Source organism: Heptranchias perlo, chromosome 3 (genome assembly GCF_035084215.1).
Source record: "Heptranchias perlo isolate sHepPer1 chromosome 3, sHepPer1.hap1, whole genome shotgun sequence".
NCBI lineage: Eukaryota > Metazoa > Chordata > Chondrichthyes > Hexanchiformes > Hexanchidae > Heptranchias > Heptranchias perlo.
In genome coordinates, this window is record NC_090327.1 from 65521878 (window position 1) to 65544180 (window position 22303).

The 22303-nt window shown below is 45.8% G+C and overlaps 2 protein-coding genes across 2 annotated transcripts in view; one reads left to right on the forward strand and one right to left on the reverse strand.

Moving 5' to 3' along the window:
• Positions 1–522, reverse strand: part of lypla1 (lysophospholipase 1) — a 44574-nt gene extending 44052 nt beyond the window's left edge. Inside the window, exon 1 of the mRNA XM_067980023.1 lies at positions 404–522. The gene's annotated coding sequence lies outside the window, so the exon portion shown is untranslated. The remainder of the gene's footprint in view (positions 1–403) is intronic.
• Positions 287–10778, forward strand: mrpl15 (mitochondrial ribosomal protein L15). The gene is made up of 5 exons (XM_067980000.1): positions 287–747; positions 2565–2722; positions 7055–7220; positions 9153–9276; positions 10349–10778. The coding sequence occupies exons 1-5, from the start codon at positions 649–651 to the stop codon at positions 10684–10686; spliced, it is 885 nt and encodes a 294-aa protein (XP_067836101.1). The 5' UTR covers positions 287–648; the 3' UTR covers positions 10687–10778.
• The last annotated feature ends 11525 nt before the right edge of the window (positions 10779–22303 follow it).

Here is a 22303-nt window from a genome sequence, read left to right on the forward strand (position 1 = left end):
CAACTGGGATGTCAATCAGGATAAACAATCACCGGCGGATTGCGCAGGCGCGGCTCCAGGCCGACCTTTAAATGGTTGGAATAAGAAGATAAAACGCTGGAGAAGTTTAGCTCAGTATCAGTGGAGAAAGACACAAGATGTTAACCTTTCAGGTCGCAGTTCTGAGGAAAGGTCTTTGACCTGAATCGTTAACTCTGTTTCTTTCTCCACAGATGCTGCCTCACTTGCTGAGCTTCTCCAGCGTTTTGTTTTTATTTCTGATTTCCAGTATCCGCAGTATTTCGCTTTAGTTTTAAACGGTTGGGACTGACTCCTCGCTGCTTATATGCGGTCTCCTGTCTAGCATTTTCCCGCTGTCTTTGTGATGAACGGGAATAAATGCCCCATGTAAAAGCGGTCTTACAATTTTAAAAAAAAACTGCGTCTGTTGGTCAAATTTTTGTCAGTTGCTACTCGCATATTTAACAGTTCTGAGCTATGAAAGATCCAGAATAGAGGCTGCGAACCACACACAAAATCGGTGACTGGAAGTTAAAGGACAAATGGGTCACTCCAAGGCCACGACCCAATCCCGCCCCCTGCCGTAAAACAGCGTCACCGTGGCCTTTACGGCGGCCGCGCGCGGTGTTGCTGGGCGACGGGTTGAGAATGTGTTCGCGCGGGGGTCGCGCGGGGCTCGAGCTGCTGCGGCGGTTGCCGCGGGTTTCACTCGCCAACCTGAAACCGAACCCCGGAGCCAAGAAAAGGGTGAGTTACCGGCACCGCGAGTCTGCATTTTACCGCAGGCCCACTCACAGAGGGCGGCCATGAGGGCCTGGGAGCCCGGGCCTTGGGACTCTGGGCGCCCATCGCCTGTCCCGCCCCACTGCTGTTGAAAGCCGCGTGTATTCCCCTACCGCCCTTTGACCGTGACCAGAGTCAAATCATTAGAGAGGACGAATTGCACCTTATCGTCGCTCTCAACAACACTTTTGAGTTGCTGCCACTGTTCTGTGGGCAAAGGTAGATGTCATTTTTGTGCACAGCGAGATCCAATTTTGGTGTTGGTCGTGGGAAGAATGTTGGCTGAAACGCCGGGGTGGACTCCCTGCTCTTTGAAACGAGCCGTGGGATCTTTCACATCCACCTGAGCGGGAGGTCAGGTCGTCGTTCCAACGCCCCATCCAAAAGTTGGTGACTGTGCAGCACTCCCTCAGTACTGCACTGGGAGGTCAGCCGAGGTCATGCTCTCAGATCCTGGGGGGGGGGGGCTTGAACACTCTGAATCATGGTGAGAGCGTTTCCAAAACAACAACGACCTGCATTTATAAAGTAATTTGTAAGTTGCTTCACAGAGGCAGAAGAGGAGGGAGAGGAAAAGACGCTTAGCCAAAGAAGGTGATATTAGGAGGGGCAACTGAAGGTTTGTTTAAAGAAGTGGGTTTTAAGTAGGATCTTAAAGGAAGAGAGGGAGATGGCAAGGCAGATGAGTTTAGAACATAAGAATTTGGAGCAGGAGAAGGCCATAGGGCCCCTCGAGCCTGCTCCGCCATTCAATAAAATCATGGCTGATCTTCGACCTCAACTCCACTTTCCTGCCCTATCTCCATATCCCTTAATTCCCTTAGAGTCCAAAAACTATCGATATCAATGACTGAGCATTCACAGCCCTCTGGGGTAGAGAATTCCAAAGATTCACAATCCTCTGAGTGAAGAAATCTTTCCTCATCTCGGTCCTAAATGGCCAACCCCTTATCTTGAGACTATGACCCCTAGTTCTAGACTGTCCAGCCAGGAGAAACAGCCTCTCAGCATCTAACCTGTCAAGCCCTCTCAGAATTTTATATGTTTCAATGAGATCACCTCTCATTCTTCTAAACTCCAGAGAATATAGGCCCATTCCACTCAATCTCCTCATAGGACAACCCTCTCATCCCAGGAATCAATCTAGTGAATCTTGTTGCACTCCCTGTAAGGCAAGTGTATCCTTCCTTAGGTAAGGACCAAAACTACACAATACTCCAGGTGTGGTCTCACTAGAGCCCTATATAATCGCAGCAAGGCCTCCTTACTCTTATACTCCAACTCCCTTGCAATTTAGTGAGCTTGGGGCCTAGGCAGCTGAAAACGCAGCCACCAATGGTGGGACAAAGGAAGGAGGGAGGCACCAAAGGCCAGATGCAGAGGAATGGACAATTTGATTTGGGAAAGGGGTTCTGTAGTGCTGGAGGAGGTTGCTCAAACAAATTAATGCTTATTCTTGCTTGAGTCATCATTTTGCAAATAACTTCAAAAATGTTAAGCAAGATGGTGTTAAGAGTGCTTTGGCCAAATTAACAGTATTTCTTAGCCATAATCAAGGAAGGCCAAAATGCAACTTTTTTTTTGTGAGGTCTGAAAGGATTATTATTGTACTTGGATTTTTGTTCCTAGAAATGCAAAAAAGACTGATGTCTCATAACTAGCTATCTTTGCCATTCTGTTTTTGCTTCAACTGGAACAAAGATGAAGGAAAATCTGTCGTAGATAGTTTGAAGGAAAATCTGTCGTAGATAGTTCACTAATAAATGATGTTTAATTTCCAGGAAAAAAGACGTGGCCGGGGCATCCATGGAGGGAAAAAAAGTGGCCGAGGTCACAAAGGCCAGACACAGCGTGGAAACCGCCCACGATTAGGGTTTGAAGGTGGACAGACTCCATTTTATATTGTTATTCCAAAATATGGATACAATGAGGGGCACAGGTTGGTGAATGAACAACTTTATTGACCATGCAGTTAATGTTATTTTCATTCACATCACAAACTATTGTCATTACATCATATTTTGAAAAGTATATACTGCTTTTCATGGGGAAAAATATACAATATATGTATGCATGTCTGTGCCTGTGTACACGTGCACGTCTGTGCCTGTCTGTACACGTGCACGTCTGTGCGCTTGTCTGTGTGTGTGCGGGCGCCTTTCTATCTGCGGGCATGCGTGTGCACCTGTCTATCTGCGGGCGGGCGCCTGTCTATCTGCGTTTCTGCAGAATGTGCAGGGTTCCCATACGCCTGCTGCCTTTGTCTTTCTAGGTGGTAGAGGTCGCGGGTTTGGGAGCTGCTGTCGAAGAAGCCTTGTCGAGTTGCTGCAGTGCATCCTGTAGATGGTACACACTGCAGCCATGGTGCACCAGTGGTGTAGTGAGTGAACGTTTAAGTTGGTGGATGGGGTGTCAATCAAGCGGGCTGCTTTGTCCTGGATGGTCTCGAGCTTCTTGAGTGTTGTTGGAACTGCACTCATCCAGGCAAGTGGAGAGTATTCCATCACACTCCTGACTTGTGCCTTGTAGAAGGTGGAAAGGCTTTGAGGAGTCAGGAGGTGAGTCACTCGCCGCATAATACCTAGCCTCTGACTTGCTCTTGTAGCCACAGTGTTTATGTGGCTGGTCCAGTTAAGTTTCTGGTCAATGGTGACCCCCAGGATGTTGATGGTGGGGGATTTGGCGATGGTAATGCCATTGAATGTCAAGGGGAGGTGATTAGACTCTTGTTGGAGATGGTCATTGCCTGTCATTTGTCTGGCACGAATGTTATTTGCCACTTATGAGCCCAAGTCTGGATGTTGTTCAGAACTTGCTGCATGTGGGCACGGACTGCGTCATTATCTGAGGGGTTGCGAATGGAACTGAACACTGTGCAATCATCAGCAAGCATCCCCATTTCTGACCTTATGATGGAGGGAAGGTCATTGATGAAGCAGCTGAAGATGGTTGGGCCTAAGATACTGCTCTAAGGAACTCCTGCAGCAATGTCCTGGGGCTGAGATGATTGGCCTCCAACAACCACTACCATCTTCCTTTGTGCTAGGTATGACTCCAGCCACTGGAGAGTTTTACCCCTGATTCCCATTGACTTCAATTTTACTAGAGCTCCTTGGTGCCACACTCGGTCAAATGCTGCCTTGATGTCAAGGGCAGTTACTCTCACCTCTCCTCTGGAATTCAGCTCTTTTGTCCATGTTTGGACCCAGGCTGTAATGAGGTCTGGAGCCGAGTGGTCCTGGCGGAACCCAAACTGAGCATTGGTGAGCAGATTATTGTTGAGTAAGTGCCGCTTGATAGCACTATTGACAACACCTTCCATCACTTTGCTGATGATTGAGAGTAGACTGATGGGGCAGTAATTGGCCAGATTGGATTTGACCTTTTTGTGGACAGGACATACCTGGGCAATTTTCCACATTGTTGGGTAGATGCCAGTGTTATAGCTGTACTGGAACAACTTGGCTAGAGGCGCGGCTAGTTTTGGAGCACAAGGCTTCAGCCCTACAGACTGGATGTTGTCGGGGCCCATAGCCTTTTCCGTATCCAGTGCACTCAGCCGTTTCTTGATATCACTTGGAGTGAATCAAATTGGCTGAAGACTGGCTTCTGCGATGGTGGGGATATCGGGAGGAGGCCGAGATGGACCAAACACTCGGCACTTCTGGCTGAAGATGGTTGCAAACGCTTCAGCCTTGTCTTTTGCACTCACGTGCTGGGCTCAGCCAACATTGAGAATGGGGATGTTCACGGAGCCTCCTCCTCTTGTTAGTTGTTTAATTGTCCACCGCCATTCACGACTGGACGTGACAGGACTTCAGAGCTTTGATCTGCTCCGCTGCTCCGTTGTTTGTGGGATCGCTATGGCATGCTGCATCTGCTGTTTAGCATGCATGTAGTCCTGTGTTGTAGTTTCAGCAGGTTGGCACTGTACCTTTTTAGGTAAGCCTGGTGCTGCTCCTGGCATACTCTTCTACACTCCTCACTGAACCAGGGTTGATCCCCTGGCTTGATGGTAATGGTAGAGTGAGGGATATGCTGGGCCATGAGGTTACAGATTGTGGTGGAATACAGTTCTGCTGCTGATGGCCCACAGCGCTTCATGAATGCCCAGTTTTGAGCTGCTAGATCTGTTCTGAATCTATCCCATTTAGCACGGTGGTAGTGCCACAAAACACGATGGATGGTTTCCTCAGTGTGAAGACGGGACTTCGTCTCTACAAGGACTGTGCGGTAGTCACTCCTACCAATACTGTCATGGACAGATATATCTGCGAGAGGTAGATAGGTGAGGACGAGGTCAAGTATGCTTTTCCCTCGTGCTGATTCTCTTACCAGCTGCCGCAGGCCCAGTCTGACAGCTATGTCCTTCAGGATTCAGCCAGCTCGGTCAGTAGTGGTGTTACCGAGCCACTCTTGGTGATGGACATTGAAGTCCCCCACCCAAATTACATTTTGTGCCCTTGCTACCCTCAGTGCTTCCTCCAAGTGGTGCTCAACATGGAGGAGTACTGATTCATTAGCTGAGGGAGGGCGGTAGGAGGTTTCCTTGCCCATGTTTGACCTGATGCCATGAGACTTCATGGGGTCCGGACCACTCCCAGGACCACTCCCTCCTGATTGTATACCATTGTGACGCCATCTCTGGTGGATCTGTCCTGCCGGTGGGACAGGACATACCCAGGGACGGTGATGGAAGAGTCTGGGACGTTGGCTGAAAGATATGATTCTGTGAGTATGGCTATGTCAGGCTATTGCATGACTAGTCTATAGGACAGCTCTCCCAATTTTGGCACAAGTCCCCAGATGTTAGTGAGGACGACTTTGCAGAGTCGACTGGGCTTGGTTTACCTTTATCGTGTCCTGTGCCTAGTGGTCCGATGCCAGGTGGTCCGTCTGGGTAAGAACGGCAGGTTCCTTCCCTAAAGGACATTAGTGAACCAGATGGGTTATTACGACAACCAGTAGTTTAATGGTCACCATTACTGATACTAGTCTTTTATTCCAGGTTTTATTTAATTAACTGAATTTAAATTCCCCAGCTGCCATGGCGGGATTTGAACTTGTGTCTCCGGATTATTAGTCCAGGCCTCTGGATTACCAGTCCAGTAACATAACCACTATGCTACTGTACCCAATTATGTGTATGAGTATGTGTATGCATATTTGTATACACATACGTATATGCGTGTACACTTACGTACGTGCATGTATGTGTGTGTGTACGCTTATGTATAGGTGTATAAGCATATGTATAGGCTTGCTTGTGTATAGGTGTTACTACATGTCTATTGACGTATTTGCGTGTGTATAAATGTATAGGGTGTCAGCAGTGACAGCAGAGTTGGTAGCACTCTCGCCTCTGAGTCAGAAGGTTGTGGGTTCAAATCCCAATCCAGGAACTTGAGTACAAAATCTAGGCTCACACTTCTGTGCAGTACTGAGGGATTGCTGCACTGTCTTTCGGATGGGATGTTAAACCAAAGTCCTGTCTTCCCTTTCGGATGGATGTAAGAGATCCCATGGCACTATTCGAAGAATAGCTGGGGAGTTCTCTCCGCTGTCCTGGCTGATATTTATCGCTCGACCAACATCACTAAAACAGATTATCTGATCATTATCTCATTGTTGTTTGTGGGGCCTTGCTGTGTGCAAATTGTTTGCCACGTTTCCTCCAGTACAACAGTGACTACACTTCAAAACTACTTCATTGGCTGCAAAGTGCTTTGGGAAGTCCTGAGGTTGTGAAAGGCGCTATATTAATGCAAGTCTTTCTTTCTATATGTGCATGTCGATGTGCATGTATATGCATATATGTATGTCTGCATATCTATGTATATGTATGTCTGCATATCTGTATGTATATGTATGTCTGCATATCTGTATGTATATGTATGCCTGCATATCTGTATATATGTATGCCTGCATATCTGTACCTATATGTATGCCCGCATATCTGTACCTATATGTATGCCCGCATATCTGTACCTATATGTATGCCCGCATATCTGTGCCTATATGTATGCCTGCATATCTGTACCTATATGTATGCCTGCATATCTGTACCTATATGTATGCCTGCATATCTGTACCTATATGTATAATCTGCGTATCTGTCATGTATAATTGGTACTGCACTGAAGGACAGATTATACATTGTCTGTGGAAGGACCAGGCTTAATGGGCAGGATGGCTTGTTCTGGTGCAGAATTTTATAAATTTAATATTATGTTTAAGAAAAACAAGTATTTTTTCAAACTTCTTTTCTCAGTTATAGGCGGCAGTACCAACCCCTAAGTCTGAATCGATTGCAGTATTTGATAGACCTGGGCAGAGTGGATCCCAGTCAACCTATTGACCTGACCCAGTTGGTGAATGCTAGAGGAGTTACTGTCCAGCCACTCAAGAGAGACTATGGAATCCAGCTAGTAGAGGAGGTAATGCAAACCAAGCATTATTCTATGTTGACGACACAAAGTGACAGCTCTATTTCTTAAGTAGGCTTAGCAATTTTCCAATCCTCTCTTTATTAATCCCAGGAAGCCCATGCAAATAACAAGAAATAAATCTGCCACATGTTGCTTTTGAATCCTTAGCAGCTATACAAGCAGTACAATTCAGAAGACTAAACTTCATTAAGATATTTACTGTGTTTGTCTCACAAGTTCCAGAAATCTTATCTCAAACACAAATGGCTACAAATTCTTCCATTTTATCTCATGGACAAGGTCACTTAACTACTAGGAGTAAGCCTTTGGCTTAGTGGTAGCATTCCCGCTTCTGAGTTAGAAGGTGCAAAGTTCAAACCCCCACTCCAGACAGTCCTAGTGAGAGGAGACTAGAGCTCCGGCTCTGAATTCTGGGTTGACATCCAGCGGGATACTCATGTCTGGTGGGTGTGGGTGGCTCCCACCCCTCCTCCTTATTGTATGGGTTGTGGGAGCCCATAAATCCCTCCTGCCATATAGAACTAACCGCCCTATCGGCTGGTATAAATATGGTTACGGAACGAAAGGAGCGAATCCATCAACTACTTTACACTATTCTATCCAATGGAAGGATATGAAGATATGAAAAACAAACGTAACCACTGTGGAGAAATTTCCAGCTAAACGTGTTTAGGTAATGGTTTGTATGTAAAGAAGAATCCTACAGACATATCCCGACTCGAGGAGCAATAATCACCCGCCAAGAACACTCCCTGCCCTGAAGTGCAAATCCATCTCTGAATATTCTCATGGAGGTAGAAAACGTCTGATGAAACCTTTGAGGAAAAATTCGCCTGCAGTTTCCCCCCTCCGCTCGCGTTCCCCCCTCGGCCTGCCTTCTTCCCGCCCCCGCCCGCCTTCCTCTCTGAATGTTACAACAACTTTAACTTAGAAAAATGTTCCAAGGCACTTCACAGATGTGTAATCACACAAAATGGATGCCGAACCAAAGAAGATATTAGGATGAGTGTCCAAAAGCTTGGTCAAAGGGACGGGTGGAGAGGAGAGGAGAGGAGAGGCGAGGCGAGGTGAGTAGAGGTGAGTAGAGTAGAGGGAGTTGGAAGAGTTTATGGAGGGAATTTCAGAACTTTGGTACCAGATGGCTGAAAGCATGACTGTAAATGGCGGGCAAAGAGAGGGAGAGGAATGGAGACTTCTGGGGTTGTAGGGCTGGAGACGATTTCAGAGTTATGGAGGTGTGAGGCCATGAAGAGATTTTAGCATGAGGCTTAGAATTTTACATTTGATGTTTAGGGGATCGGGAGCTAGTATAGATCAGCAAGGACAGGAATGATGAGTGAATGGGAGTTAGTGCGGGATAGGATGTGGGCAGCAGAGCTTTAGATGAGCTGAAGTTTAGTGATCGTGTAAGATGTGAGTCTGGCCAGGAAAGCATTGGAATAGTCGAGTCTGGAGGTGACTAAAGCATGGATGAGAGTTTCAGCAGCAAATGGGCCGCGGTATGGTAGAGGAGGTGGGTTACTTTATAGGTTAGTAGGAGTTCGTGCTGTTCTCTGTTCAGTTTACAAGATTTGTTTATATCAGCTGCTTTTTTTTAGTCCCAACTAACCTGTGTTCCTAATCAAATGAAGAAACGGACAAAAAGCTAGGCAGTTATAGTTTATTTGAACAGTTGTTTTTCTGGCTGCCATTAGATGGAAGCAAAAGCACACAGTTTGTGACCCTGTAGACAATCCTGCTAGTTTATCAAGGATATAATTAGAAACTGAGAAATTTATATCCATCCGAATAGGTAATTGTTAACATAACATTTTCACATAGATTACTATAAAATATAACCACGGATGAGCCAATAATTAATTACATTTGTGAAAATTAACCTGACTATTGTTATCATAGCGTTCTCATTTCAATTTTTAGGGTGCTGACAGCTTTGCTGCAAAAGTGAGCATTGAAGTCCAGTGGGCATCAGAGCTTGCTATAGCTGCGATTGAAAGGAATGGTGGAATTATAACTACTGGATTCTATGATCCACGGAGCTTAGGTAAGCTTAGTTCTGTTTTTAACCATTTGTGCATAAATTTGTTCAAAGCTAGCAGGGCCTTTTATTGTGCCTTTTGAGAATTATCTAAAATTAAATACTCATTCTGTAATTTTTTTGGTCTAGAAATTTGATGACTTTGCGCCCAATTTTCAGGTGCTAAGTGGATGCTTAAGCCCCCAATATGGCAGGCTGGAAGGGTGCACTCATTACAAGCTGGAAGTACGCCACCTGCCATATTGGTATAGGCAAAAAAATAATAGGGTCCGAGCCTAAAACAGGTGTTAGGCCCCTTATTTGCATATGCAAGGGGCTTAACGCCTGTTTGAGGCCCCCTGTGCAAAATTAGGTTGCCCTTTAAAGGGTAGCCCTTCCCCCGATTGCCTTCCCTCCCAGTTGCCCCCCTCCAGATCGCCTTCCCTTCCCCTTTAATCACTTAACTGATGTCTCTGCCGGCGACGCATCGGCCTGGAATTCCAGGCCTCTTTGCCGGCAAGCTGCCTGGGGACGCCCAGCAAGTTCTGAAGCTCGCCGGTCTCGTTTAGGTGAGGCCCGAGGCTCAATATCAGGTGCGCCTTGGGCCTACCTGTTCAGGCACAGGGATCGTGCCTTGCACCCAGTTTGCACCAGCTTCTATTTACAATAGAAAGGAGAACATGATCAAAAATCTAATACTGTAAGAGTCCTGCAAAAATGACTGGCTAACTTCAGTCCAGTTCATGGTGGGTATAGGTCTACAGCACAAAACTGCTCACCAATTGGCACTAAATTGACACTTTTAGAATGACTGAGAGATGAACAAAACAAGTAGGTGCATTGCAGTAGTTTTTGTCAATCCTGATAAACAGAAAGTGGTATGTTGTAGTTAGGTCTAAAGTATAGTATGGAACTTGTATTAGAATTCAGAGCTTGTATCAGGTATGATTTGTCCAGACTTTAGTGTACCTGAGCAATAAACTTACTGTGGATTTAACTATCTAAACTGGTATGCAACAAACCTACAGTGTAGAGTAATTTAATCTTCTTCATGTATCAGCATAGTTAACCATTTAGCAATGTTTCTGCATTCAAACAGATATTTTGTGTAAGCCAGTGCCCTTTTTTCTAAGAGGACAACCCATTCCAAAACGTATGCTTCCACCTGAAGATCTAGTTCCTTACTATACAGATGCTCGAAATCGTGGCTATTTAGCAGATCCAGCAAAAATTCAAGAGGTACGGATGGTACTGGCTAAGAAATATGGCTACATTTTACCAGACATTACCAAAGATGAGCTGTGTAGCATGTTAACAATGCGCAAGGATCCTCGGCAAATTTTCTTTGGTCTTGCTCCCGGTTGGGTGGTGAACCTGCCTGAAAAGAAAATTTTAAAACCAATTGATGAAGAGCTGTGTAATTACTATAGTTCTTGAAACTGTGATAATGAAGTCATTGTAACTAGAAATTTCTATGAGTACTCGCCTGTGCAATTTGAATTATGTATTAAAAGACCATTTCTTTTCTACTTTTGAGTTGTTTAGTTTTTGAGTTCAGTTCTTCTGTAGACTTTGATCATTAGTTATTGGTGTTTACACATAGAAAATTAGCAGCCGGTATCCTGTGGTGTTGCTCGTGGTAAGTTGGAGGATATGTTGTTTATAACACAGAGGGCGTTATACTATTTAATGTACAATATATTGTACAATTGTAAACAATTTTACAACACCAAGTTATAGTCCAGCAATTTTATTTTAAATTCACAAGCTTTCGGAGGCTACCTCCTTCCTCAGGTGAACGATGTGGAAACAATACACTTGATCTCTTGTGCTGTTGCTCTTGAAGGAAATAAAAGCTAAATTGACTTTTAATCCCGACAATTTACTTATTCTTTCCAATTCTCTCATTCGTTGTGTTGCTCTCTGTAACTTTCTGTTTGTCTTCTGTTCTTTTTTATACTTTTTATGGTTGATATTTTTCTCATTCTGGTCTCTATTTAATTCTCTCACAATCTGAGATTGTGAAATTAAACCTAAATAAGGGCAATTACAATGGCATGAGGGCAGAGTTGGCTAAAGTGGACTGGGAAAACAGATTAGAAGGTATGACGGTGGATGAGCAGTGGCAGACATTTAAAAAGATATTTTATGACTCTCAACAAAAATATATCCCAGTAAGGAGGAAAGACTCCACGAGAAGGGTGTACCAACCATGGCTAACTAAGGAAGTTAAGGATGGTATCAAGTTAAAAGAAAAGGCATACAACGTGGCAAAGGTTAATGGTAAGCCTGAAGATTGGGAAAACTTTAGAAACCAGCAAAGGAGGACTAAAAAAAAGGGAGAAAATAGATTGAGAGTAAACTAGCAAGAAATATAAAAACTGACTAAGAGCTTTTACAAGTATATAAAAAGGAAGAGAGTAGCTAAAGTAAGTATAGGCCCTTAGAGGATGAGACTGGGGAAATAATAATGGAAAACAAGTAAATGGCAGAGGCATTGAACAGATATTTTGTATCTGTCTTCACAGTAGAAAACACTAAAAGCATACCAATAATAGTAGATAATCAAGGGGCAAAGGGGAGGGAGGATCTAAAAACAATCACTATCACTAGAGAAAAAGTACTAGGCAAACTAATGGGTCTGCAGGCTGACAAGTCCCCTGGACCCGATGGCTTGCATCCGAGGGTCTTAAAAGAAGTGGCTACAGAGATAGTGGATGCATTGGTTGTAATCTTCCAAAATTCACTAGTTTCTGGAAAGGTCCCAGCGGATTGGAAAGCCGCAAATGTAACACCTCTATTCAAGAAAGGGGGGAGACAGAAAGCAGGTAACTATAGGCCAATTAGCCTAACATCTGTCATTGGGAAAATACTAGAACCAAATATTAAGGAAGTAGTAGCAGGACATTTAGAGACTCAAAATAAAATCAAGGAGAGTCAACATAGTTTTATGAAAGGGAAATCGTGTTTGACAAATTTATTAGAGTTCTTTGATGAAGTAACGAGAAGGGTGGATATAGGGGAACCAGTAGATGTAGTGTATTTGGATTTCCAAAAGGCATTCGATAAAGTGTCACATAAAAGGTTACTGCACAAGGTAAGAGCTCATGATATTGGGAGTAATACATTAGCATGGATAGAGGATTAGCGAACTAACAGAAAACAGAGAGCTGGGATAAAGGGGTCATTTTCAGGATGGCAATCTAACTTGTGGGGTTCCACAGGGATCAGTGCTGGGGCCTCAACTATTTACAATCTATATCAATGACTTGGATGAAGGAAGCAAGTGTACTGTGGCCACTTTTTTTTATTATTCGTTCATGGGATGTGGGCGTCGCTGGCGAGGCCAGAATTTATTGCCCATCCCTAATTGCCCTTGAGAAGGTGGTGGTGAGCCACCTTCTTGAACCGCAGCAGTCCGTGTGGTGAAGGTTCTCCCACTGCTGTTAGGAAGGGAGTTCCAGGATTTTGACCCAGCAACAATGAAGGAACGGCGATATATTTCCAAGTCTGGATGGTGTGTGACTTGGAGGGGAACATGCAGGTGGTGTTGTTCCAATGTACCTGCTGCCCTTCTCCTTCTGGGTGGTAGAGGTCGCGGGTTTGGGAGGTGCTGTCGAAGAAGCCTTGGCAAGTTGCTACAGCACATCCTGTGGATGGTACACACTGCAACCACAGTGCTCCAGTGGTGAAAGGAGTGAATGTTTAGGGTGGTGGATGGGGTGCCAATCAAGCAGGCTGCTTTGTCCTGGATGGTGTTGAGCTTCTTGAGTGTTGTTGGAGCTGCGCTCATCCAGGCAAGTGGAGAGTATTCCAACACACTCATGACTTGTGCCTTGTAGATGGTGGAAAGGCTTTGGGGAGTCTAGAGGTGAGTCACTCGCCACAGAATACCCAGCCTCTGACCTGCTCTTGTAGCCACAGTATTTACGTGGCTGGTCCAGTTAAGTTTCTGGTCAATGGTGACCCCCAAGATGTTGATTGTGGGGGATTCGGCGATGGTAATGCCGTTGAATGTCAAGTGGAGGTGGTTAGATTCTCTCTTGTTGGAGATGGTCATTGCCTGGCACTTGTCTGGCGCGAACGTTACTTGCCACTTATGAGCCCAAGCCTGGATGTTGTCCAGGTCTTGCTGCATGCGGGCACGCTCTGCTTCATTATCTGAGGGGTTACGAATGGAACTGAACACTGCGCAATCATCAGCAAATATCCCCATTTCTGACCTTATGATGGAGGGAAGGTCATTGATGAAGCAGCTGAAGATGGTTGGGCCGAGGACACTGCCCTGAGGAACTCCTGCAGCAATATCCTGGGGCTGAGATGATTGGCCTCCAACAACCACTACCATTTTCCTTTCTGCTAGGTATGACTCCAGCCACTGGAAGGTTTTCCCCTGATTCCCATTGACTTCAATTTTACTAGAGCTCCTTGGTGCCACACTCGGTCAAATGCTGCCTTGATGTCAAGGGCAGTCACTCTCACCTCACCTCTGGAATTCAGCTCTTTTGTCCATGTTTGGACTAAGGCTGTAATGAGGTCTGGAGCCGAGTGGTCTTGGCGGAACCCAAACTGAGCATTGGTGAGCAGGTTATTGGTGAGTAAGTGCTTGATAGCACTGTCGACGACACCTTCTATCACTTTGCTGATGATTGAGAGTAGGCTGATGGGGCGGTAATTGGCCGGATTGGATTTGTCCTGCTTTTTGTGGACAGGACATACCTGGGCAATTTTCCACATTGTCGAGTAGATGCCAGTGTTGTAGCTATACTGGAACAGTTTGGCTAGAGGCGCGGCTAGTTCTGGAGCACAAGTCTTCAGCACTACAGCCGGGATGTTGTCCGGGCCCACAGCCTTTGCTGTATCCAGTGCACTCAGCCGTTTCTTGATATCACTTGGAGTGAATCGAATTGGCTGAAGACTGGCTTCTGTGATGGTGGGGATATCGGGAGGAGGACGAGGTGGATCATCCACTCGGCACTTCTGGCTGAAGATGGTTGCAAACGCTTCAGCCTTGTCTTTTGCACTTACATGCTGGACTCCGCCATCATTGAGGATGGGGATGTTTACAGAGCCTCCTCCTCCCGTTAGTTGTTTAATTGTCCACCACCATTCTCGAATGGATGTGGCCGGGTTGCAGAGCTTTGATCTGATCCGTTTCGTTGTGGAATTGCTTAGCTCTGTTTATAGCATATTGCTTCCACTGTTTAGCATGCATGTAGTCCTGAGTTGTAGCTTCACCAGGTTGGCACCTCATTTTTAGGTACGCCTGGTGCTGCTCCTGGCATGCTCTTCTACACTCCTCATTGAACCAGGGTTGATCCCCTGGCTTGTTGGTAATGGTAGAGTGAGGAATATGCCAGACCATGAGTTACAGATTGTGCTGGAATAGAATTCTGCTTCTGCTGATGGCCCACAGCGCCTCATGGATGCCCAGTTTTGAGCTGCTAGATCTGTTCTGAATCTATCCCATTTAGCACAGTGGTAGTGCCACACAGCACGTTGGATGGTGTTCTCAGTGCGATGTCGAGGCTTCATCTCCACGAGGACTGTGCGGTGGTCACTCCTACCAATACTGTCATGGACAGATACAGCTGCGACAGGTACGTTGGTGAGGACGAGGTCAAGTAGGTTTTTCCCTCGTGTTGGTTCGCTCACCACTTGCCACAGGCCCAGTCTGGCAGCTATGTCCTTCAGGACTCGGCCAGCTCGGTCAGTAGTGGTGCTACCGAGCCACTCTTGGTGATGGACATTGAAGTCCCCCACCCAGAGTACATTCTGTGCCCTTGCTACCCTCAGTGCTTCCTCCAAGTGTTGTTCAACATGGAGGAGGACTGATTCATCAGCTGAGGGAGGGCGGTAGGTGGTAATCAGCAGGAGGTTTCCTTGCCCATGTTTGACCTGATGCCATGAGATTTCATGGGGTCCAGAGTCAATGTTGACTGTATATCACTGTACCGCCACCTCTGGTTGGTCTGTCCTGCCGGTGGGACAGGACATACCCAGGGATGGTGATGGAAGAGTCTGGGACGTTGGCTGAAAGGTATGAATCTGTGAGTATGGCTATGTCAAGCTGTTGCTTGACTAGTCTGTGGGACTGCTCTCCCAATTTTGGCACTCGTCCCCAGATGTTAGTGAGGAGGACTTTGCAGGGTCGACTGGGCTTGGTTTGCCTTTGTTGTGTGTGGTGCCTAGTGGTCCGATGCCGGGTGGTCCGTCCGGTTTTATTCTTATTATGACTTTTTTTAGCGAGATTTTACAACTGAGTGGCTTGCGAGGCCATTTCAGAGGGCAATTAAGAATCAACCACATTGCTGTGGGTCTGGAGTCACATATAGGCCAGACCGGCTAAGGACGGCAGGTTTCCTTCCCTGAAGGACATTTGCGAAATTTGCTGATGATACAAAGATAGTTGGAAAAGTAAGTTGTGAGGAGGACACAAAGTCCCCGATATTAGCTGGGAGGCGAGATTGCAGGGGCTGGGGCTGGGGTGGAGGGTGGGGGCGATTGGGTAACCTGCCCAATAAAATCTCTCCGTTCCCCACACGATCGCAGGTAAATTGGAGCCACTTAACGTGGCTTCCGGGTTTGCTGCCCGAAAGCTGTGCAGGAGGTGGACTGCACATCCGCATCACAGGCTGTTAGCTGGAGAAGCTCTATTTAAAGGGACAGTCCTCCAATGGCTGCTCCTGGAGCAAAAACCCAAACAGCACAATGGAGCAGCACAGGGGAAAGGCTGCTTCTAGATTCAGTGATGCCTCACTCCAGGTGCTACTGGATGGGCTGAGGAGGAGGAGGGATGAGTCCTACCTGGCGGACGGGAGGAAGTGGCTTGGCTCGAGGTTGCAGAGGAGGTCACCAGCAGCAGCAACATCTCCCGCACCTGGATCTAGTGCAGGAAGCACTTCAATGACCTAACTAGGTCAGCCAAAGTGAGTATGCTTACTCATTCTCCTACATTCCGTCTTCCAAATCACCGCCCCCACACCCCAATTCATTCTGCACTGCCAACACTACCACATCACTCCTCACACCCACTCAAAGCTCATCCTCAACTTACCTGCACCTCCTCAGCACTTCCTCACCTCCCCATTACTCACCCCACCACTACCACTCAACCCAATCCTCATACAACGTCATGGCTCTGTCTCATTCTCACCCTCTGATGCATCTCTTTCACGGTCAGTTGCACCCAAAGCTATGCATTCGTCGGTTGGCCACGTCACCTTCACTCACTCACGCATCTGTACTTTCTCCCCTGACTCTGAGCCTCCATATGCACTGCTCCTCAGAGAGGTCCAGGAAGCTGAGCCTCGGTCTGTAGACCTTGTTGCGAGAGTAGTGCCTCCTGCGACGCGCTCTCTCTGTTGTTGCCCTCCGTTTTCTTGTGAAGGTGCTTGTGGCGCAGCACTGTGTTGTGGAGCTCCACGTGGTGGTGGTGGACGCCATGCCTGGCGAGGCTGGTGAAGTTGCTTGTCCTCGGATGGAGTGGTGAATGCAGCCATGGCGCCCACCCATCCTGGCGGTGTGAGTTTGAGGGGGTCCACAAAGTAGGTAAATATGTTTGGGGTGGAAAGTAAGAATTTTGAGTGAAAACACAAAGTTCTTGCAGCCAAAACTTTGTCTGAGTGCCCTGCTGCAATAAATGAGGTTTCCTCCCCACCTGTCAAATAATCATTTGCATCTCCCACTGGCTGCTGGCTGAAACACGTCTTGCAACAAGGGAGTGTTTCCCACAGCATGGGAAACACGCTGAGGATCCTTCAAAATTGCACCCCTGCCAAAATGTCTAGTCATTCAAGTAGTTCAAATACTTTAATTATCTGACAAACTATGCAAATGATCATCCCGCTGGCTTTAATTGCCAGTGGGACTCCCGCATTCGGGAGGCATGTGCGCACCTGAACGTGTCACTGGGGAACCCGGAAGTCAGTGGGTTGGAGCTGCGCTCCGAATCCGCTCCGGATTTCAGTGATTTTTGGAGCCCCCAATGCGCCCGCTCCGTCATCCGAAAATCGGCCCCAAAGTGTCTGCAAAGGGATATAGATAGGTTAAGCGAGTGGGCAAAAATTTGGCAAATGGAGTATAATGTGGGAAAATGTGAAGTCATCCACTGTGGTAGGAAGAATAAAAAAGCAAAATATTATATAAATAGAGAAAGACTACAGAATGCTACAATACAGAGGGATTTGGGTGTCCTCATACATGAAACACAAAAGGTTAGCAGACACATACAGCAGGTAATTGGGAAGGCAAATGGAATATCGGCCTTCATTTCAAAGGGGATGGAATATAAAAGCAGGGAAGTCTTGCTACAACTGTACAAGGTGCTGGTGACATCACACCAAGAGTACTGCGTACAGTTTTGGTTCCCTTATTTAAGGAAGGACATACTTGCACTGGAGGCGGTTCAGAGAAGGTTCACTAGGTTGATTCCAGGTATGGAAGGGTTTTGTTATGAGGCAATATTGCGCAGGTTGGGCCTATACTTACTGGAGTTTAGAAGAATGAGAGGAGATCTTATTGAAACATATAAGATTCTGAGGGGGCTTGACATGATAAATGCTGTGAGGATGGTTCCCCTCATAGGGGAACCTAGACCTGGGCGGTATAGTCTCAGAATAAGGGGTCGCCCATTTAAGACGGAGATGAGGAGAAATTTCTTCTCTGAGGGTTGTGAACCTTTGGAATTCTTTGCCCCAAAGAGCAGTGGAGGCTGAGACATTGAATACATTCAAGGCTGAGTTAGACAAATTTTTGATCAGCAAGGGAATCAAAGGATATGGGGAACAGGCAGGAAAGTGGAGTTGAGGCCAGAATCAGATCAGCCATGATCTCATTGAATGGCAGAGCAGGCTCGAAGGGCCAAATGGCCTACTCCTGCTCCTAACTCATGTTCTTATGTAATCTTTTTTTCTATTGCTTGTTTAAGTCTTTCCATTGCTGTGTCTCTTCTCTTTTCTGTATCTCACTCAATCTATCTGCATGACTGTGACACACATTTCTTTGCTTATGTACTCAATTTCCATCCTGTAGGGCACACCTCATTTACCTAAGACCTGTGAGCATAGGTACAGGTTGTAAATAGCCACGGCGTGGGGACCCCCCCAAGTGTACTTAAGGGTAGTGCTGGAGTTTAAATGTTTCAAGTCATGCACCTCACCAGCATATGACAATGGTAAACTGACCCCTACTTGTCCATATAGGACCACCCTACCCCTTAGAGGACTGTCTTGTAGGATTATCTGGAATTGAGTGAGAGGGACGCCAGTGATGGATCTACCTGGTTCAGGTATCTAATTTTTGAGTTTGTCACAGAAAATGAACTCGGTTCCAATCTACCACTGTCAACATGGAACCAAACTAACCTCAAAATTACTTCCGTCCCCCTCCTAGGAAAGTGATCACTAGTTGGCCATTAGATAATTGACAAACGTAGATTTGTGTCCCAACTAGATGTGCAGCGGGCACCCAGAACTATTGCTTGAGCTCAGAGGTTGGGAAAGACTGAGTGAACCTCTAACGGAGTAAAGTGCTAACAGAGTGAGAACTTCCAATTGGGAATTTGGTGAGTGTGGGAATTAGGTGTGGGGGGGAGGGGAAGGAGGTGCTAAGTGATTTAAACCAAAGAACAATAGACTAAGACTGAGCGGAGCATAAAGGGAGCCGCATGAGGAATCAAAAATCAAGAGGATTTCCCTTGCTAAGTAATAGGAAACAGAGAGTAGTGGTGAATGGCTGTTTTTTGGACTGGGGGGAGGTGTTTTTTAAAAATTTTTTTTATTCGTTCATGGGATGTGGGCGTCGCTGGCGAGGCCAGCATTTATTGCCCATCCCTAATTGCCCTCGAGAAGGTGGTGGTGAGCCGCCTTCTTGAACCGCTGCAGTCCGTGTACAGTGGTGTTCCCTAGGGGTCGCTACTAGGACCACTGCTTTTTTTGATATATATTAATGACTTGGACCTGGGTGTACAGGGCACAATTTCAAAATTTGCAGATGACACAAAACTTGGAAGGGTAGTGAACAGTGAGGAGGATAGTGATAGACTTCAAGAGGACATAGTCAGGCTGGTGGAATGGGCAGACACGTGGCAGATGAAATTCAATGCAGAAAAGTGTGAAATGATACACTTTGGTAGGAAGAACGAGGACAGGCAATGTAAACTAAAGGGTACAATTCTAAAAGGGGTGCAGGAACAGAGAGATCTGGGGGTATATGTGCACAAATTGTTGAAGGTGTCAGGGCAGGTTGAGAAAGCGGTTAAGAAAGCATACGGGATCCTGGACTTTATAAATAGAGGCATAGAGTACGAAAGCAAGGAGGTTATGATGAACCTTTATAAAACACTAGTTCGGCCACAACCGGAGTATTGTGTCCAGTTCTGGGCACTGCACTTTAGGAAGGATGTGAAAGCCTTAGAGAGGGTGCAGAAGAGATTTACTAGAATGATTCCAGGGATGAGGGACTTCAGTTACGTGGATAGACTGGAGAAGCTGGGGATGTTCTCCTTGGAACAGAGACGGTTGTGAGTAGATTTGATAGAAAAATTCAAAATCATGAAGAGTCTGGACAGAATAGATAGAGAGAAACTGTTCCCATTGGCGGAGGGGTCAAGAACCAGGGGACATAGATTTAAGGCGAAAGAACCAAAGGTGACATGAGGAAAATCTTTTTTACACAGCCAGTGGTTGTGATCTGGAATGCACTGCCTTAGGGGGTAGTGGAGACAGATTCAATCGTGGCTTTCAAAAGGGAATTGGTAAGTACATGAAGGGAAAAATTTGCAAGGCTACGGGGATAGGGCGGAGAAATGGGACTAGCTGGATTGCTCTTGTAGAGAGCTGGCATGGACTCAACATGCCTAAAGGCCTCCTTCCATGCTGTAACCATTCTATGATTCTAAGAAAAAGTCAAAAATGATGTCACAAGACAAGGAGGAGCACTGAGGTTAAGTCAGTATGTATTTTGTTCATTAGTTAGTGTTTTTAAAGGGATAAAAGGAGCGGGAGCGGAGACCCGAGAGCGGAAGGAGCAGGATCAGTGGCCAAGAGCAGAGCACATAAAGCTGAGACCAACTCAAACACAGGCAGAAGTTTGAAAGAGTGACATCAGAGGACAGATCGTTGGTGACTGGTGAGTAATAGATTTTTTTGCTCTAAGCTAGAGGAGTGGTTGAAACTAGGAACCTATAACTTGCTAATACTTTATTAAATTAATAACTTAAATTAGTTAAAATTTTTAGTTTAAAAAAATAACTAAAAATAAACCAAGTGAAGTAATAACATAAAAACTTTAATTAAGTAAATAAATAAAACAAGGTTAGATAGAGATGGCAGTGTAGGTGGTATGCCGTAACTGCAGCATGTGGGAGTTTGTGGAGAGCAGTGTGATCCCAGGCATCCACATCTGCAGTAAGTGTCTGCAACTCAAGGAACTTCAGCTCCGAGGTGCAGTCATTGCTATGCATCAGGGAGGAGGAGAGTTACCTGGACACTTTGACTCAGGAGGCAGTCACACCCCTTAGGTTAGGTTAGGTAGTGGTTTAGATTTGGTTAGTGGTCAGGGATAGGAGGGTGTGACTGCAAGTCAGTTAGGTAAGGGGACCCCAGATTCAGTGGTGGAAGAGCCTCAGCCTTTGACCTGTCCAACAGCTATGAGGCTCTTGCTACCTGTGTGGATGAGAACAAAGACTGCAGGGAGGATGGGCAGATTGACCACGGCACAGTGGTACAGGAGGCCATTCAAAAAGGAATGTGGTAGTGTTAGGAGATAGAATAGTCAGGGGGATAGATACTGTTTGCTGCAGCCGCGACCGGGAGTCCAGAAGGCTGTGTTGCCTGCCTGGTGCCATGGTTAAGGACATGTCCTCATGGCTGGAGAAGAACTGGAAGCAGGAGGGGAGGATCCAGTTGTTGTGGTCCACGTGGCAACCAACAACATAGGTAGAACTAGGAATGAGGTTCTGATGAGGGAGCTAGGGTGCAAATTAAAAAGCTGAACCTAAAAGGTAATAGTCTCTGGATTACTACCTGAGCCACGTGCAAATTGGCATAGGGACAAACAGATTAGATGGTTAAATGCGTGGCTGAAAGAGTGGTGTGGGAAGCAGGGGTTTCAATTCATGGGGCACTAGCACCAATACTGGGGACAGGGGGAGCTGTAGCCTGATAATAAAGGCAGTAGTGAGAAAGGATCTTAGCTCAAAAAATCAGGATGTAGAATCAGTATGGGTGGAGCTAAGAAATAACAAGGGGCAGAAAACACTGGTGGGAGTAATTTATAGGCCCCATATCAGTAGTTATAGTGTTGGACAGAGTATAAATCAGGAAATTAGAGGAGCATGTAACAAGGATAATGTAATAATCGTGGGGGTCTTTAATCTTCATATAGACTGGGCAAACCAAATTGGCAGAAGTAGTTTGGAGGACGAGTTCATGGAATGTATTCAAAACAGTTTTCTAGAACAATATGTTGAGGAACCAACTAGGGAACAGGCTATTTTAGATCTAGTATTGTGTAATGAGACAGGGTTAATTAGTAATCTTATAGTTAAGGATCCTCTGGAGAAGAGTGTTCATAATATGATAGAATTTCATGCTGAATTTGACAGTGATGTAGTTAAGTCCGAAACTAGGGTCTTAAATTTAAACAAAGCCAATAGGTATGAGGGGTGAGTTGGCTAAGGTAGGTTGGGAAATTAGATTAAAAGATTGATGGTAGATAAGCAATGACGAACATTTAAAGAAATAATTCATAATCCTCAACGAATATACATTCCCTTGAGGAATAAAAATTCCACGGGAAAAGTGATCCAACTGTGGCTAACTAGAAACATTAAGGAGAGTATTGGATTTTGTTGCCAAAAACAATAGTAAGCCTGAAGATTGGGAGGATTTTAGAAATCAGCAAAGAATGACCAAGAAATTGATAACGAGGGAGAAAATTGAATATTGAGAGTAAATTAGCGAGAAATATAAAAACACTGTACGAACTTCTGCAAGTATGTAAAAAGGAAGAGATTAGCGAAAGTAAACGTAGGTCCCTTAGAGGCAGAGAC